At 38.7% G+C, this 18,113-nt stretch overlaps 1 protein-coding gene and 2 long non-coding RNA genes across 3 annotated transcripts in view; 2 read left to right on the top strand and 1 right to left on the bottom strand.

Annotated features, from left to right (window-relative positions):
• Positions 1–3,725, bottom strand: part of LOC133553990 (neural-cadherin-like) — a 129,079-nt gene extending 125,354 nt beyond the window's left edge. The window contains exons 1-2 of the mRNA XM_061902315.1: positions 3,609–3,725; positions 1,243–1,425 (exon numbers count right to left, since the gene is read on the bottom strand). Coding sequence (XP_061758299.1) covers positions 1,243–1,425; positions 3,609–3,725 — 300 coding nt within the window. The remainder of the gene's footprint in view (positions 1–1,242; positions 1,426–3,608) is intronic.
• Positions 3,726–5,221: 1,496 nt separating this feature from the next.
• On the top strand, positions 5,222–10,909 carry LOC133554098 (uncharacterized). Its single transcript, XR_009807059.1, has 4 exons — positions 5,222–5,667; positions 9,229–9,304; positions 10,221–10,298; positions 10,832–10,909. It is a non-coding gene; the product is annotated as an uncharacterized LOC133554098 (long non-coding RNA).
• A 428-nt stretch (positions 10,910–11,337) lies between these two features.
• LOC133553857 (uncharacterized) lies at positions 11,338–15,141 on the top strand. The gene is made up of 4 exons (XR_009806984.1): positions 11,338–11,520; positions 12,054–12,131; positions 14,702–14,773; positions 14,890–15,141. It is a non-coding gene; the product is annotated as an uncharacterized LOC133553857 (long non-coding RNA).
• The last annotated feature ends 2,972 nt before the right edge of the window (positions 15,142–18,113 follow it).

Genomic DNA, 18,113 nt, shown 5'->3' with positions numbered 1-18,113 from the left:
TGTGTACAATTAACAAAATAGTGTTTACTATTAGTGTGTTACTCTAACATAGTGTGTACTGTTAGCATGTGCAATCTATAAAATAGTGTGTAGTATTAGTGTGTACAATCTACAAAATAGTGTGTACTATTAGTGTGTACAATCTACAAAATAGTGTATACTATTAGTGTGTTATTTATAACATAGTGTGTACTATTAGCATGTACAATCTATAAAATAGTGTGTACTATTAGTGTGTCCAAACTACAAAATAGTGTGTACTATTAGTGTGTCCAATCTATAAAATAGTGTGTACTATTAGTGTGTACAATCTACAAAATAGTGTGTACTATTAGTGTGTACAATCTACAAAATAGTGTATACTATTAGTGTGTTATTTATAACATAGTGTGTACTATTAGCATGTACAATCTATAAAATAGTGTGTACTATTAGTGTGTCCAAACTACAAAATAGTGTGTACTATTAGTGTGTCCAATCTATAAAATAGTGTGTACTATTAGTGTGTACAATCTACAAAATAGTGTGTACTATTAGTGTGTACAATCTACAAAATAGTGTATACTATTAGTGTGTTATTTATAACATAGTGTGTACTATTAGCATGTACAATCTATAAAATAGTGTGTACTATTAGTGTGTCCAAACTACAAAATAGTGTGTACTATTAGTGTGTCCAATCTATAAAATAGTTTGTACTATTAGTGTGTGATCTACTAAGACTGTGTGTGCAATTGAAAAGTGGTGCAGGCCGCCTTATTCACAGGTCATGGCGTTGAAGAGTTAGTGGGTAACAAATAGAGGAAGAGTTAGTGGGTAACAAATAGAGGAGGAGTTATGTGGGAGGGGCTGGTAGTCATGGCGATGAAGAGATAGTGGCTAACAAATAGAGGAGGAGTTATGTGGGAGGGGATGGTAGTCATGGCGATGAAGAGATAGTGGGTAACAAATAGAGGAGGAGTTATGTGGGAGGGGATGGTAGTCATGGCAATGAAGAGTTACTGGGTAACAAATAGAGGAGGAGTTATGTGGGAGGGGATGGTAGTCATGGCGATGAAGAGATAGTGGGTAACAAGTAGAGGAGGAGTTATGTGGGAGGGGATGGTAGTCATGGCGATGAAGAGTTAGTGGGTAACAAATAGAGGAGTTAGTATGTGGGAGGGGCTGGTAGTCATGGCGATGAAGAGATAGTGGGTAACAAATAGAGGAGGAGTTATGTGGGAGGGGCTGGAAAGCAGTCACCTGGTGAAAGACGGGCTTGTTGTTGTTGACGTCGTCCACGCCCACCACCACCTGGGCACAGGAGCTCAGCACCTGAGGACCACCTGAGGCGTTGTCGTCTGAGGCGGTCACGTTGAGGACGTACTGGACGCCCTGCAGCTGAGGAGGAGGCTTGGAGCGCAGACGGATCAGACCTGGAAACACCTGCCAGTCAGGAAGTACTTACAGGAGTACTCACTAATACACCTGCCAGTCAGGAAGTACTTACAGGAGTACTCACTAATACTGGCCCTCAAGTACTAGCTCAGACAGTACTTCAAGTACACTCACAGTACTGCCATAGTCCATTATTGAAGTGCATCAAAAGTACTGCACACACACACACACACACACACACACACACACACACACACACACACACACACACACACACACACACACACACACACACACACACACAGAGAATGTCTGTTAAATGTGCAGCTAAGGCCTTGTCTGCTATGTGTGGAGTTGGAGTGGTTAGTGATTGCTTGTCTGTGAGTGCTCGGAATCTTTTTGTTGTGTGAGTCAATGCTTTGTTTGATATTCTTCATGCAGCTGCAGCTAAGTTTCAAGGTGTTCCTGTTCAATCAACAAGTATGGAATCATTCTAGTGACATGTTACTAACACATACTAAGTCCCCCAAGAAGAGCAGGGAAACCTGCCAAACAGGCTGGTAGGGATGAAATAGCCTCTGTTTATTTTCCTGACCTAACTTATATTCCGCTCTCCCCTGATATTAAACAAAGTATAACAGATAAACCACATCAACTTTTACTATTGTCAAGTGTTTTGGTTTTCACTCAAAAGACCAGACCGTCATTATTTGTTTCCTTTTATTTTCCTTTAGTTTGCAACAATTTCTTCAACCAATGAAACAGCTTCCTTTGCTTTTTTAGCAGCCTTTGGTAGCTTTTAGGAACTTTGGTAGCTTTTTGTAGTCTTTAGGAGCTTTTGGCAGTCTTAGTTTTTAGCTTTTAGCTTTCAGCTTTTAGCTTCTAGCTTTTAGCTTTTAGCTTTTAGGTGAAAAACCGGCTGTCTGTTCAGCTTTTGGATTTGGTACTTTTTTTTGCCCAACTCTAGGTTATTGTCAAGGATAGTGAACCTTCCTCCACATGCACCACTTGATTAGACGCAGCTGTCTGATGATTGGGTTTGTGCACCAGCAGGTGAGACAAGAGCACTCTACCTGTGTGTGAAAGTGAAAAGATCTGTCAGGCTTTCCCCTGACAGTTTGTCTATGTTTTAGTTTTCTTCTGCATTTGTCTGTTTCCTCTGTGTTTAGTATCTCCTGTCTTTAGTTCCTGTCTAGTGCTTTTATTTTGTCAGCTTCCTGTCTTGTTCCCTGAGTGCTGTGTTCCTCCTCAGCTGCGGCTGATTGGCACCTGGTCACACCTGTTGCCAATCAGCCCGCTCCTATTTGTACCCGCTTTGTCTTGTGTCAGTTGCTGGATTATTGTATTGTTATTTGTATTGTCTTGTCGATGTCACGTCTCTTGTGATGTGTTCTCGCTCCTGTCGTGTCGTACCTTGTCTTTGCAGCGTAGCAGTAAGCTATATTCAGTTGATGTTTGTAGCTTACTGTTTTTGGTTCCCTGCTTCCGTTTTATTTTTCATTATACAAGTACGACTTCTGTTTGCCTGTTTGCTACCCGCTAGCTTCCACGCTAAGCTCCTGTTTGTTATTTTCCAGCTCCCAGGCTAGCTCCTTTTGTTTGATTATCCGCCTCGTGCCCGCTTTGTGTTTGTACCCTTTTGGTTTTGTTTTTGTCTTAGTATTTAATTAAATCATGTTTTCACATTCCATGCCTGTCTCCATCTCTGCATCCTGGGGTTCAACTCCAAATAACTCTAACAAGATCAGGTGATCATATAAACAGACTAGCTGAACTGATGCCGGATTATCTATTTTTTACCTGGGCTTGTCAACAAACAGCCAAACCCTGTTTTTTTTTTAAACAGGGTTTGGCTGGTTGCCAAGTTGTATATATATATATATATATATATATATATATATATATATATATATATATATATATATATTACATATTACATATTACTTACACAGATAATAAGTCTCCAGGGAAGAATAAAGTATGGAGTGAGCTTGACTTGATGCATTAAGAATTAACAATGACCACCTCACTTGAACTTAAAGACAGCAAAAGTCCACTCCAGAGGGGTTGATAATAAATAGTCATGTGTGTGTGACTCACTTCACTTATCTATGGTCCACACCACTAAATGATACATGTGGGATTCCTGCTGATATCACGGCAGGTTCATGTCGATATCGGCAGACATTCAAGGCTGATATCGAAACAGTAGACGAGGAAGAGACGTGAACCTGCAACAAGAGTTCCTTGAACAAGGTGACAGGACGATACGGCACGTCGACCTGGCAGGAGGTATCGCTTCTATCAGGCCTCCATTTTGTTTTGTCGTGTGGGCGACTCATCTGCATCCTGCTCAGCTTTCACCCTCGCCTTTTGTATTCCTCTCACACACACACACACACACACACACACACACCCCTCTCTCACTGTGTGTGTGTGTGTGTGTGTGTGTGTGTGTGTGTGTGTGCGTTTGTCAAAGTGACATATGGGGACATTTTTATGAAATTTCACCTTACATATGAGGACCTGTTGAAATATGAGGACATTTCCCATGTCCCCATATTTCCCGCAATGCTATCGTGTTCTAGACCCTCCCAGCATGTTCCCAGACCAAAAATCTCTAAAGTCTTCATTTGTCAAATTTTCAGAAAAAGTGTGTGAAAGTGTGTGTAATTTTTTGGGTCACTTTCGATTTTGCCCCTAGTGGCCATCTTTGCTATTATGACACACACACACACACACTTGTCCTCATATGTCATATGTCCTCATATGTCGTGTGGGGCAGAAACTCACACACTCCAACATTTGAAAAACATATAATCATTACAGCAATGAACATACTTTTGAAATCTAAATCAAGTAACACATTTTCAACTGATCTGATGATCTCAACCTTTTTTATGTTAGTTTTATCTATTCATTTGGTTTATCTGGAGAGGATTTGGGCTAGACAATCAATAATAAAGGGATTATGGTGATGATTTAATCGGTTTGATTCAGTATTTTACTGTATTGGGCTTTTTTCTATTCTGTTGTCTAAAATACAATGCCGCACAATAATTACTTTAAATGTGCCTGAAAAAAAACTTTCAACCTTGATTGAGACAAAGGCGATAATTCAAATGGAATTCAAACTACATACAGTATTTAATATTTTCAAATGGTTACAATAGCACATGATTTTGGTATTTTTATCTTTGGGACAAATTTTGGATTCAATTGGGGATTGTTTTTGGAGGTATTCACTTCACATTGTATTCAAGATGGTTACTTCCGCCCACTGTGAAGAGTCTCGGCGTCTGATTGGTCCAATTTTCAGTTAGGCGCCGCCTGATTGGCCGTTGGATGATGTCTAATCCTAACAGATGGCTAAATCACTAGTTAATTATTTTCCTCATGGAAGTTATACAGCTCACGTATCACACTTAATATTGAATATATATAAAAAGGGTTTTCCAAAAGGACCATTTATAATCGAAATACAAAACTTCACACACGATTTTGAGCACAACAGAGCGCTCAGTGAACAGCACTTCCGGGACCTGCAGTACCGGAGGGGGACATCTATCTTGGCCACAAACCATCTTTGACAGTCTTCGGCAGCATGGTTGAATCAGGTGAGCATAAAATGAAGTTTAACGTAATTAAATAGACCAATGTTTTTTAACATAGGAAAATAGTTCATTGTAAACAACAGTTAAATGTTTGTTGTTATTAATTGCAATCAGATTTGATTTTATGAGGTCAAATTAAGCATTTCAGTTCTGGGCCAAGGCCAAGGCATTTAAATTTTTTTTTTTAAAGTTGCATGGAAGATTATAAGTAGCAGTGGTTGTCACACACACACTAGGTGTGGTGAAATTATTCTCTGCATTTGACCCATCACCCTTGATCACTATGCTAGTAAACCTTTTCTTAATTTTAAACAAGACAGACTAGAGTTCTTCAAATTGTTTATACTTTTTCTCAAATACAAATATGTCAAGCTGATAAGCACTGTGGAGTTGGCATGTTACTGATATTGTTACATTAGTTCTTTGTTTGAGAAGCTTCATGTCTGCACTGATCCTAAATTTAACAGTTTTTGAAGGGTTTAGTTCTTTGTTTTATTTCTGTGTCACTGACTTTTTTCATTTTTATGTGTGGATTTGTTAGGCGCATCAACACATGATATAGACATCGTGTCCAAAAGAAGAGCGAGACGTAATCCTGAGGCTGAAGCTACCGAGTTTATTTGATCTGGATGTGACAAGTCTTGTTTTAAGGCCCAGTGGATCAATGATTGGAAAGGTATGTCTTGTTATGTATCATATCAATGGTAACTGTATCAACATCTCATTTGGATCATTTCCTTACAGTCTAATAGAGGTTGTATTATATGGCTTTAATTAGAAGTGTTTGGAATAACAGCGTTCCACGTCCCAAGAGCTAGCTTCTGTAGCCGAGGATCGGACCGCCAAGTGCCCTGCCTTCGGCTGCCGCCCAGCTCACAATGCACCCGACCTCTATGGCCCCTCGGAGTCTTGTTCACGAGTGGGGGAAGAGTGGATCGTGAGATCGACAGGCGGATCGGTGTGGGGTCTTCGGTAATGCGGACGTTGTATCGATCCGTTGTGGTGAAGAAGGAGCTGAGCCGGAAGGCAAAGCTCTCAATTTACCGGTCGATCTACGTTCCCATCCTCACCTATGGTCATGAGCTTTGGGTCATGACCGAAAGGATAAGATCACGGGTACAAGCGGCCCAAATGAGTTTCCTCCACCGGGTAGGGGTGCTCTCCCTTAGAGATAGGGTGAGAAGCTCTGCCATCCGGGAGGAACTCAAAGTAAAGCCGCTGCTCCTCCACATGGAGAGGAGCCAGATGAGGTGGTTCGGGCATCTGGTCAGGATGCCACCCGAACGCCTCCCTAGGGAGGTGTTTAGGGCACGTCCAACCGGTATGAGGCCACGGGGAAGACCCAGGACACGTTGGGAAGACTATGTCTCCCGGCTGGCCTGGGAACGCCTCGGGATCCCCCGGGAAGAGCTAGACGAAGTGGCTGGGGAGAGGGAAGTCTGGGCTTCCCTGCTTAGGCTGCTGCCACCGCGACCCCACCTCGGAAAAGCGGAAGATGATGGATGGATGGATGGATGGTATAACAGCGGTATATGAAAACGATGTTACTAATGCTGTTACTTTTACCGGTAACGAGTAAGCTAATAACTTTTATGTACGCTACAACGCTGTTACGATGCGTTTTATGTAATGTGGCATGCTACTTTTGATGTGATTGTATGTCAACAAGACAGCGTTAGAAGCACAAAAGGGTTAGTGCAGGTAATATCTTTTTACTAATGAAAGCAACCCCCGGAAGTAATTACGAACACGATATCAAATAGAAAGAGGCCTCATCCACACACAAACAAAAACATTCAACAGAACTATCTTAACTGCCACTGCTAAGCTAAAAAATACAGCTGAACTATTCTGCTATGTCTGGGCGCTGAAGTCCCACGTCACTTGGCAAAAGGCACAGCTTTTTAAAGGCACACACACACTCTGCTCTCATGAAATGTCTCTCAACTGCATATGCTAGATATTTAAAACGTTTCTTTTTCAAGTAACACATTAATTACAAACCCCGTTTCCATATGAGTTGGGAAATTGTGTTAGATGTAAATCCAAACGGAATAATTTTTTTTACAAATAATAATTAACTTAGAATTTCATGGCTGCAATACGTGCCAAAGTAGTTGGGAAAGGGCATGTTCACCACTGTGTTACATCACCTTTTCTTTCAACAACACTCAATAACCGTTTGGGAACTGAGGAAACTAATTGTTGAAGCTTGGAAGGTGGAATTCTTTCCCATTCTTGTTTTATGTAGAGCTTCAGTCTCCTCTGTCGTATTTTACGCTTCATAATGCACCACACATTTTTGATAGGACTGCAGGCCGGCCAGGAAAGTACCTGCACTCTTTTTTTATGAAGCTGAACACGTGCTGAATGTGGCTTGGCATTGTCTTGCTGAAATAAGCAGGGGCGTACATGAAAAAGTCGGCGCTTAAATGGCAGCAAATGTTGTTCCAAACAGATGGGTAACTTACAGATGTGTAAGTTACCCATGCCTTGGGCACTAATGCACCCCCATACCATCACACATGTGTAAGTTACCCATGCCTTGGGCACTAATGCACCCCCATACCATCACAGATGCTGGCTTTTGAACTTTGCGTCGATAACATTCTGGATGGTTCGCTTCCCCTTTGGTCCGGATGAAACGGTATCCAATATTTCCAAAAATAATTTGAAATGTGGGCTCGTCAGACCACAGAACACTTTTCCACTTTGCATCAGCCCATCTTAGATGATCTCGGGCCCAGAGAAGCCGGCGGCGTTTCTGGATGTTGATAATTGGCTTTCGCTTTGCATAGTAGAGCTTTAACTTGCACTTACAGATATAGCAACACACTGTATTTAGTGACAGTGGTTTTCTGAAGTGTTCCTGAACTCATGTGGTGATATCCTTTAGAGATTGATGTCGGTTTTTGATACAGTGCCGTCTGAGGGATCGAAGGTCACAGTTATTCAATGTTGGTTTCCAGACATGCCGCTTACGTGGAGTGATTTCTCCGGATTCTCTGAACCTTTTGATGATATCATGGAGCGTAGATGTTGAAATCCCTAAATTTCTTGCAATTGCACTTTGAGAAAGGTTGTTCTTAAACTGTTTGACTATTTGCTCACGCAGTTGTGGACAAAGGGGTGTACCTCGCCCCATCCTTTCCTGTGAAAGACTGAGCACTTTTTGGGAAGCTGTTTTTATAGCCAATCATGGCACCCACCTGTTCCAAATTAGCCTTCACACCTGTGGGATGTCCCAAATAAGTGTTTGATGAGCATTTCTTAACTTTATCAGTATTTATTGCCACCTTTCCCAACTTGTTTGTTGCATGTTGCTGGCATCAATTTCTAAAGTTAATGATTATTTGCACCAAAAAATGTTTATCAGTTTGAACATCAAATATCAATCAATCAATCAATGTTTACTTATATAGCCCTAAATCACTAGTGTCTCAAAGGGCTGCACAAACCACTACGACATCCTCGGTAGGCCCACATAAGGGCAAGGAAAACTCACACCCAGTGGGACGTCGGTGACAATGATGACTATGAGAACCTTAGAGAGGATGAAAGCAATGGATGTCGAGCGGGTCTAACATGATACTGTGAAAGTTCAATCCACAATGGATCCAACACAGTCGCAAGAGTCCAGTCCAAAGCGGATCCAACACAGCAGCGAGAGTCCCGTTCACAGCGGAGCCAGCAGGAAACCATCCCAAGCGGAGGCGGATCAGCATCGCAGAGGTGTCCCCAGCCGATACACAGGCAAACATATGTTGTCTTTGTAGCATATTCAACTGAATATGGGTTGAAAATGATTTGCAAATCATTGTATTCTGTTTATATTTACATCTAACACAATTTCCCAACTCATATGGAAACGGGGTTTGTACTTAATTTAATAATTATTTACATTTATGAAAGAGTAATTCTGTTTGTAATATAATTTTTAGTCAAGTAACGACTATTATTATTGCTTTTTAAAACAGATATTCCAAACATTGTTAATTGATAAACTGTTTTATCAGGATATGGTGTATTTGCTCTTGCATCAATTTAAAAAGGTTCTTTTGTGGTCGAGTACCGAGGGAAGTTCATCTCAAGACATGAGCGGGACAAGAGACAGAAACCCTCTATAAATATCTTTACTATTTATCTGGCATTATATGCTCATAATGTTAACAACAAAAAGTGCTGATAATGTTATAATTAATAAGTTCTAACATTATTTTTATGTGTTTTGTTGCAGACACCAACTGTTGATGTTCTATCTCAACATTCTCCAGATTCATGTGACCGATAAACCGACTTCATCCCTCCAACAGGTTATTACTTGACTATTTTACTATCCATCCATCCATCCATTTTCTACTACCTGTCCCTTTTTTGGGTTGGCGGGGTGTGCTTGAGCCTATCTGAGCTGCATTCGGGCGGAAGGCGGAGTACACCCTGGACAAGTCGCCACCTCATTACACGGCCAACACAAATAGACAACATTTACACTCACATTCACACACTAGGGCCAATTTAGTGTTGCCAATCAACCTATCCCCAGGTGCATGTCTTTGGAGGTAAGATGAAGCCGGAGTACCCGGAGGGAACCCACGCAGTCACGGGGAGAACATGCAAACTCCACACAGAAAGATCACGAGCCCAGGATTTAACTCAGGACTACTCAGGACCTTCGATTTGTGACGCACATGCACTTACCCCTGTTCCACCGTGCTGCCCTATATCTGCTAAAAACTTGACACAACCTATACTTCAAAAGACATTTAATCCTTTTAACCTCTCACAGATCAGTTTATATGACAACATTTTTTAAGCGTACATCCATGTTAGTCTGTGGAATTTACAACTCATGTTTAGCAAAACAGGAGATGTTACAGGTCAGCAACATGAATTCTATATGTGATCACTTGTCATGTACTCATATTGTTTGAACTAAAAAAGACTTCAGTGTGTTTCATATAAGGTCCTCATATTTTTCTGAACCACATTAGTGTGTGTTACAATGTTTAATTCAAAGCTTTAAAATGAGTGTTTCAATCCAGGTCCTCATATTTTCTGAACCACATTTTAGTGAATGTTACATTCTTAAATAATAGTCTAAGAGCTAAAACGCTATAATAATCTTTACTGTTTATGTAGAATTATATGCTCAGAATATTATCAACCAAAAGTGGGTGTTAATGTTATAATTAATTAGTTCTGACATTATATTTTTGTGTTTTGTTGCAGACACCAACTGTTGGGGTTCTATCTCAACATTCTCCAGATTCAGATGTGAGCGATAAACCGACTTCATCCCTCCAACAGGTTATTACAAGTCTATTTTTACTATATCTGCTCTAAATGTGACCCAACCTATATTTTGAAAGACATTTATTAATTTTAATCTCTCACAGATCAGTTTATATGACAACATTTTCGTAAGAGTACATCCATGTTAGTCAGTAAGGAGTTTGGAACTCATGTTTAGCAAAACAGGAGATGTTACAAGTCAACAACATACATTCTACATGTGACCCCTCGTCATGTCCTTATATTGTTTGAACCAAGAAAGACTTAGGTGTGTTTCATATAAGGTCCTCATATTTTCTAAACCAGATTAGTGTGTGTTACAATGTTAATGTCCAAGCTTTAAAATGTGTGTCTCAATTCAGGTCCTCATATTTTCTGAACCAGATTTTAGTGTGTTTTATATTCTTAATTAATTGTCTAAGAGCTGAAACTCTGTAATAATCTTTACTATTTATCTGGCATTGTATGCTCAGAGTTTTATCCACAAAAAGTGCTGATAATGTTATAATTAATTAGTTCTGACATTATATTTTTGTGTTTTGTTGCAGAAACCAACTGTTGAGGTTCCATCTCAACATTCTCCAGATTCAGATGTGAGCCATTAACTGACTTCATCCCTCCAACAGGTTATTACATGTCTATTTTTACTATATCTGCTCTAAATGTGACCCAACCTATATTTTGAAAGACATTTATTAATTTTAATCTCTCACAGATCAGTTTATATGACAACATTTTCGTAAGAGTACATCCATGTTAGTCAGTAAGGAGTTTGGAACTCATGTTTAGCAAAACAGGAGATGTTACAAGTCAACAACATACATTCTACATGTGACCCCTCGTCATGTCCTTATATTGTTTGAACCAAGAAAGACTTAGGTGTGTTTCATATAAGGTCCTCATATTTTCTAAACCAGATTAGTGTGTGTTACAATGTTAATGTCCAAGCTTTAAAATGTGTGTCTCAATTCAGGTCCTCATATTTTCTGAACCAGATTTTAGTGTGTTTTATATTCTTAATTAACTGTCTAAGAGCTGAAACTCTGTAATAATCTTTACTATTTATCTGGCATTGTATGCTCAGAGTTTTATCCACAAAAAGTGCTGATAATGTTATAATTAATTAGTTCTGACATTATATTTTTGTGTTTTGTTGCAGAAACCAACTGTTGAGGTTCCATCTCAACATTCTCCAGATTCAGATGTGAGCCATTAACTGACTTCATCCCTCCAACAGGTTATTACATGTCTATTTTTACTATATCTGCTCTAAATTTGACCCAACCTATATTTTGAAAGACATTTATTTATTTTAATCTCTCACAGATCAGTTTATATGACAACTTTTTCGCAAGGGTACATCCATGTTAGTCAGTAGAAAGTTTAGAACTCATGTTTAGCAAAACAGGAGATGTTACAAGTCAACAACATAAATTCTACATGTGAGCACTCGTCATGTCCTTATATTGTTTGAAGCAAGAAAGACTTAGGTGTGTTTCATATAAGGTCCTCATATTTTTCTGAACCAGAAAATGTGTGTTACAATGTTAATGTCAAAGCTTTAAAATGAGTGTCTCAATTCAGGTCCTCATATTTTCTGAACCAGATTTTTGTGTGTGTTACATTCTTAATGAATTGTCTAAGAGCTGAAACTCTGTAATAATCTTTACCCTTTATCTGGCATTGTATGCTCAGATTTTTATCAACAAAAAGTGGTGAGAATGTTATAATTAATTAGTTATGACATTATATTTTTGTGTTTTGTTGCAGAAACCAACTGTTGAGGTTCTATCTCAACATTCTCTAGATTCAGATGACAGCCATAAACCGACTTCATCCCTCCAACAGGTTATTACATGTCTATTTTTACTATATCTGCTCTAAATTTGACCCAACCTATATTTTGAAAGACATTTAATTTTAATCTCTCACAGATCAGTTTATATGACAACATTTTCGTAAGGGTACATCCATGTTAGTCAGTAGGGAGTTTGGAACTCATGTTTAGCAAAACAGGAGATGTTACAAGTCAACAACATAAATTCTACATGTGAGCACTTGTCATGTCCTCATATTGTTTGAACCAAGAAAGTGTGTTTCATATAAGGTCCTCATATTTTCTGAACCAGATTAGTGTGTGTTAAAATGTTAATGTCAAAGCTTTAAAATGAGTGTTTCAATTCAGAAAATGCAGTGCCTCTTGTTTACAGCCGGTTTTTGCAGCGCTGTTTTCATTGATCAAAGTATTTTTTCGGTGGTCGTGTTTTTGGTACATAACTTGTAAATAGTGCGCAAATAATAGGCTATATTTATATAAATACATTCAAACCCCGTTTCCATATGAGTTGGGAAATTGTGTTAGATGTACATATAAACAGGATACAATGATTTGCAAATAATTTTCAACCCCAATTCTGTTGAATATGCTACAAAGACAACATATTTGATGTTAAAACTGCTAAACATTTTTTTTGCAAAGAATTTAGGGATTTTACCATCTACGGTCCGTAAAATTATCAAAAGGTTCAGAGAATCTGGAGAAATCACTGCACGTAAGCGATGTACTGCATTAAAAACCGACATCAGTGTGTAAAAGATATCACCACATGGGCTCAGAAATACTTCAGAAAACCACTGTCAGTTACTACAGTTGGTCGCTACATCTGTAAATGCAAGTTAAAACTCTACTATGCAAAGCAAATGCCATTTATCAACAAGACAGAGGAACGCCGCGGGCTTCGCTGGGCCCGAGCTCATCTAGGATGGACTGATGCAAAGTGGAAAAGTGTTCTGTGGTCTGACGAGTCCACATTTCAAATTATATATGGAAATTGTGGACGTGGTGTTCTCCGGAACAAATAGGAAAATAACCATCCGGCGCAAAGTTCAAAAGCCAGCATGTGTGATGGTATGGGGGTGTATTAGTGCCCAAAGCATGGGTAACTTACACATCTGAGAAGGCACCATTAATGCTGAATGGTCCATACAGGTTTTGGAGCAACATATGTTGTCATCCAAGCAACATTATCATGGACGCCCCTGCTTATTTCAGCAAAACAATGCCAAGCCACGTGTTACAAAAGCGTGTCTTCGTAGTAAAAGAGTGCGGGTACTTTCCTGGCCCGCCTGCAGTCCAGACATGTCTCCCATCGAAAATGTGTAGCGCATTATGAAGCGTAAAACACGACAACTTAAGCTTTACATCAAGCAAGAATGGTAAAGAATTCCACTTTCAAAGCTTCAACAATTAGTTTCCTCAGTTCCCAAACGTTTATTGAGTGTTGTTAAAAGAAAATGTGATGTAACACTGTGGTGAACATGCCCTTTCCCAACTACTTTGGCACGTGTTGCAGCCATGAAATTCAAAGTTAATTATTATTTGCAAAAAAAAAAAAGTTTGAGTTTGAACATCAAATATGTTGTCTTTGTAATGCTTTCAATTGAATATGGGTTGAAAAGGATTTGCAAATCATTGTATTCAGTTTATATTTACATCTAACACAATTTCCCAACTTTTATGGAAACGGGGTTTGTATATATATTAGTGCTGGGCAATGATTAACATTTTTAATCGAAGTTAATCGCACTATTTCTCTTATTAATCGCGATTAACTGCATTGTATACGCAAAGCCCAATAATGAATTCAAAAGTAGTGTGTAGTGCACCTTTATTGGAATATTTTCCCACATGAACAAAAGCGCCAAAACATTTGTTGTGCAAACACAATTTAAATCAGTCCTTGTTAAACAGTAGCAGTTAAATAGCAAATTTTATGAAAATCAACTCAAAAAATGTAAATACAAACATTTAAGCTTATTGCCACTGCCAGGGTATTTAAGTTATCTTGTTTGTTATGGAAAATAAATATAATCTACATACAAATCTCTGAGCCACAATCATAACATCTGAACAGGCAATTTCTGAGGTAACAGCAGAAACATTTTTTTTTTTATCAGGGATCTTATGTTTAAAAAACTTATATTATAGGTAGTGGGCTGTTTTAGGGAATTTTTGATCAAATTATCCGTAGTAGCAATATTAATAATGTTGTGTTTATTCTGCGTAGTGCACTTAAAATAATTATGACCATATCTGTTTGCTTGGTGCTTTGATAAACTGAACGCATCATATACATGGTACTATAGTTTAATGTTATGAGCCAGGGGAAAAAAGAACTACCCTACCCAGCATGCAACAGGAGTGACGAGCATGCGCGGTAGCCCGGGATAGGTTGTGTCGCCATGACGGCATCTTGTATGTTGTGATATGCAGGCTCTGAAAGCAAATGTTAAGAACTCAGCCAACACTCCTTGTCTGCATTATTCATAAATAGACGGACAACACATATACTCCGCTGCTTCACAAAGCACAATATGTTAAATGTTTACTTTTACAGTTTTCTAATTCTTCCTTTCAGATTGACAGCAGGACAAATCGCTGGAAGTGGGTATGTCTCAAGCTTCTTCCACTTGGTCCACTCCAAAGCGGGGTAAATAAATAATCCACATCATTTACTAGAATATTATATTACGTTTTGCACCTTTTCACTGTGTTATAGTCATTTTTCCTTCAGTAAGAAATTGTATTTTGTCTCCTTTATGACAGCTGCAAAGGGGAAGAAGTGGAAGCAGTTGAATGACACATGTTGCATTTTGTAACTGGCAACAAAGTACCAGGTAAAAAAGATTGTGAAGCCTGCCTCCATAAAGAACTAGTAGCTCTACAGGACAGAGATTGGCTTGCCATCAAGTACTACATCCATAACAGAATTATATTAAAAAAAGGGGAAAAAAATGTTTTCCCACATCTTCTGTGGTAGTTTGAGTATGTTACCAGCAATTAAAAAAGCAAAATAAACAGCAAGCGTTTTGTATTTATTCCAGATAATTCTTAGCGACAAAATCCACAAAAACAATTCAGTTACACTTAGTCGACAATTACATTTATACCCATGTTTCTTTTAAACTCTTCTTGGTTTTAGATTACAGTAGCATGGGATTGGGATTTTTTAAAATGACAACACATCAACTAAACCAACTCAGGTGGTTTTGTTAAGTCTCTGATGTCATTAGCCTCATATGTCACATGAACCTGAAATCTTTAACACTCTGTGACGTCATGGTTGTCATATGTCACATAAACTTGAAATCTTAAACACTCTGTGATGTCATGGTCATCATATGTCACATAAACTTGAAATCTTAAACACTCTGTGATGTCATGGTCATCATATGTCACATAAACTTGAAATCTTAAACACTCTGTGATGTCATGGTCATCATATGTCACATAAACTTGAAATCTTAAACACTCTGTGATGTCATGGTCATCATATGTCACATAAACTTGAAATCTTAAACACTCTGTGATGTCATGGTCATCATATGTCACATGAACCTGAAATCTTAAACACTCTGTGACGTCATGGTTGTCATATGTCACATAAACTTGAAATATTAAACACTCTGGTCTTCATATGGCACCTAAACCTGACAAGTCCTCATATGTACCATAAAAATCAGGTTCAGAAAAAAACAAAAGAGTTGCAAAAATCTCAATAGACCACTGTGTTTCTAAAATTCTGGTTCACTAACCGTCTGATTCCCAGGCCTGCAGGACCATTGGAAAGGCATGTCCCCATATGTCACGTTTTTGTCATAAGTCCTCATATGTCACCCAAACACGTATGTGTGTGTGTGTGTGTGTGTGTGTGTGTGTGTGTGTGTGTGTGTGTGTGTCGAGCAGGAAAGCTCCTAAGATTGCGAAACAAGACCCGTTTATGTTGATAAAATCTGTTAATCCGGCCTCCTCCCGGTATCAGACCGTTTTGTTTTCCTCCTAAAGAACTCCTGGAGGATTTTAGCACCGAGTTTCAGGCAGAAGCAGATGTTTGGAGTGGTGTTAACATGAGGAGGAATCCACTTGCTTGTAGACTTCCACTTCCACTTCCACTTCCACACAGTCTGAGACTGGTGTCTGCTAGTTCCAGGACCAGGTGACATGGTGGACCAGGTCAAACCCAGCAGTTTTTGCTACTTCTAAACCACTCATCTTCACCTCGGTGCCGACAAATAGAGTCAGTTTCTTACAAGTATCGTTATCACTGGAGGATGAGGAATCGCTAGACATGCTTCACTACACACCGTAGGAGGATGCAATATCTCACTGGCGTCACAATGTAAACAAACACCATTGGTGGATCCACACCAGACATCCACTGTAATGATACCAAGTACAGGAGCGTATCTCGTCGATACTACTATGATTACATTGATATTTTTTATCGTCACCAAAAAATTTTTTTCATATTATGTTTATAAAATCGGTAAGTACGTCCATGGACTTGATGACTTTTGAATATGACCAGTCTATGATCCTGTAACTACTTGGTATCGGATTGATACCTAACTGTGTGGTATCAACCCAAATTAATGTAAAGTATCCAAACTAGAGAATAAGTGACCTCATCAGCATCACCGTTATTGAAGCCGTTCTTGAATGTAAACAAACACCGTGGGTGGATCTACACCTGGCATCCACTGTAATGATACCAAGTACAGGGGCGTATCTCGTCGATACTACTAGGATTACGTTGATATTTTTTATCGTCACAAAATCTTTTTTTCATATTATGTTTATAAAATCGGTAAGTACGTCCCTGGACTTGATGACTTTTGAATATGACCAGTCTATGATCCTGTAACTACTTGGTATCGGATCGATACCTAGCTGTGTGGTATCAACCCAAATTAATGTAAAGTATCCAAACTAGAGAATAAGTGAGCTCACCAGCGTCATTAACGGTGAAGCTGGTGAGGTCTTGAATGTAAACAAACACCATTGGTAGATCTACACCTGACATCCATTGTAATGATACCAAGTACAGGACCGTATCTCGTCGATACTACTATGATAACAATAATATTTTTTATCATTACAAAATCTTTTTTTCATATTATGTTTACAAACTCGGGGAATAAGTCCCTGGACACATGAGGACTTTCAATAAGACCAATGTATGATCCTGTAACTACTTGGTATCGGATCGATACCTAACAATGTGGTATCATCCAAAACTAATGTAAAGTATCCAAACTAGAGAACAATAAGTGAGCTCACCGGCGTCACCGTTAATGACGCCGTTCTTGAATGTAAACAAACACCATTGGTGGATCTACACCAGACATCCACTGTAATGATACCAAGTACAGGAGCGTAACTCGTCGATACTACTGATATTTTTTTCATCACAAAATCTTTTTTTCATATTATGTTTACAAACTCAGGAAATACATACCTGGACACATGAGGACTTTGAATATGACCGATGTATGATCCTGTAACTAGTTGGTATCAGATCGATACCTAACTGTGTGGTATCATCCAAGACTAATATAAAGTATCCAAACTAGAGAATAAGTGAGCTCACCGGCATCACCGTTAATGACGTCGTTCTTGAATGTAAACAAACACCATTGGTGGATCTACACCTGACATCCACTGTAATGATACCAAGTACAGGAGCGTATCTGGTCGATACTACTATGATTACATCGATTATTTTTTTGCATTACAATCTTCTTTTTTTTTTAAATATTATGTTTATAAAGTCAGTAAATACGTCCCTGGACACATGAGGACTTTGAATATGACCAAAGTATGATCCTGTAACTACTTGGTATCGGATTGATACCTAAATATGTGGTATCATCCAAAACTAATGTAAAGCATCAAAGAAGAGAAAAATTAGTGAATATTAAATTTTAATAGAAGTGTAGATAGAATATGTTAAAACAGAACATAAGCAGATATTAACAGTAAATGAACAA

Source organism: Nerophis ophidion, linkage group LG06 (genome assembly GCF_033978795.1).
Source record: "Nerophis ophidion isolate RoL-2023_Sa linkage group LG06, RoL_Noph_v1.0, whole genome shotgun sequence".
Taxonomy (NCBI): Eukaryota; Metazoa; Chordata; class Actinopteri; order Syngnathiformes; family Syngnathidae; genus Nerophis; species Nerophis ophidion.
This window is presented reverse-complemented; position numbering and strand designations above follow the sequence as displayed.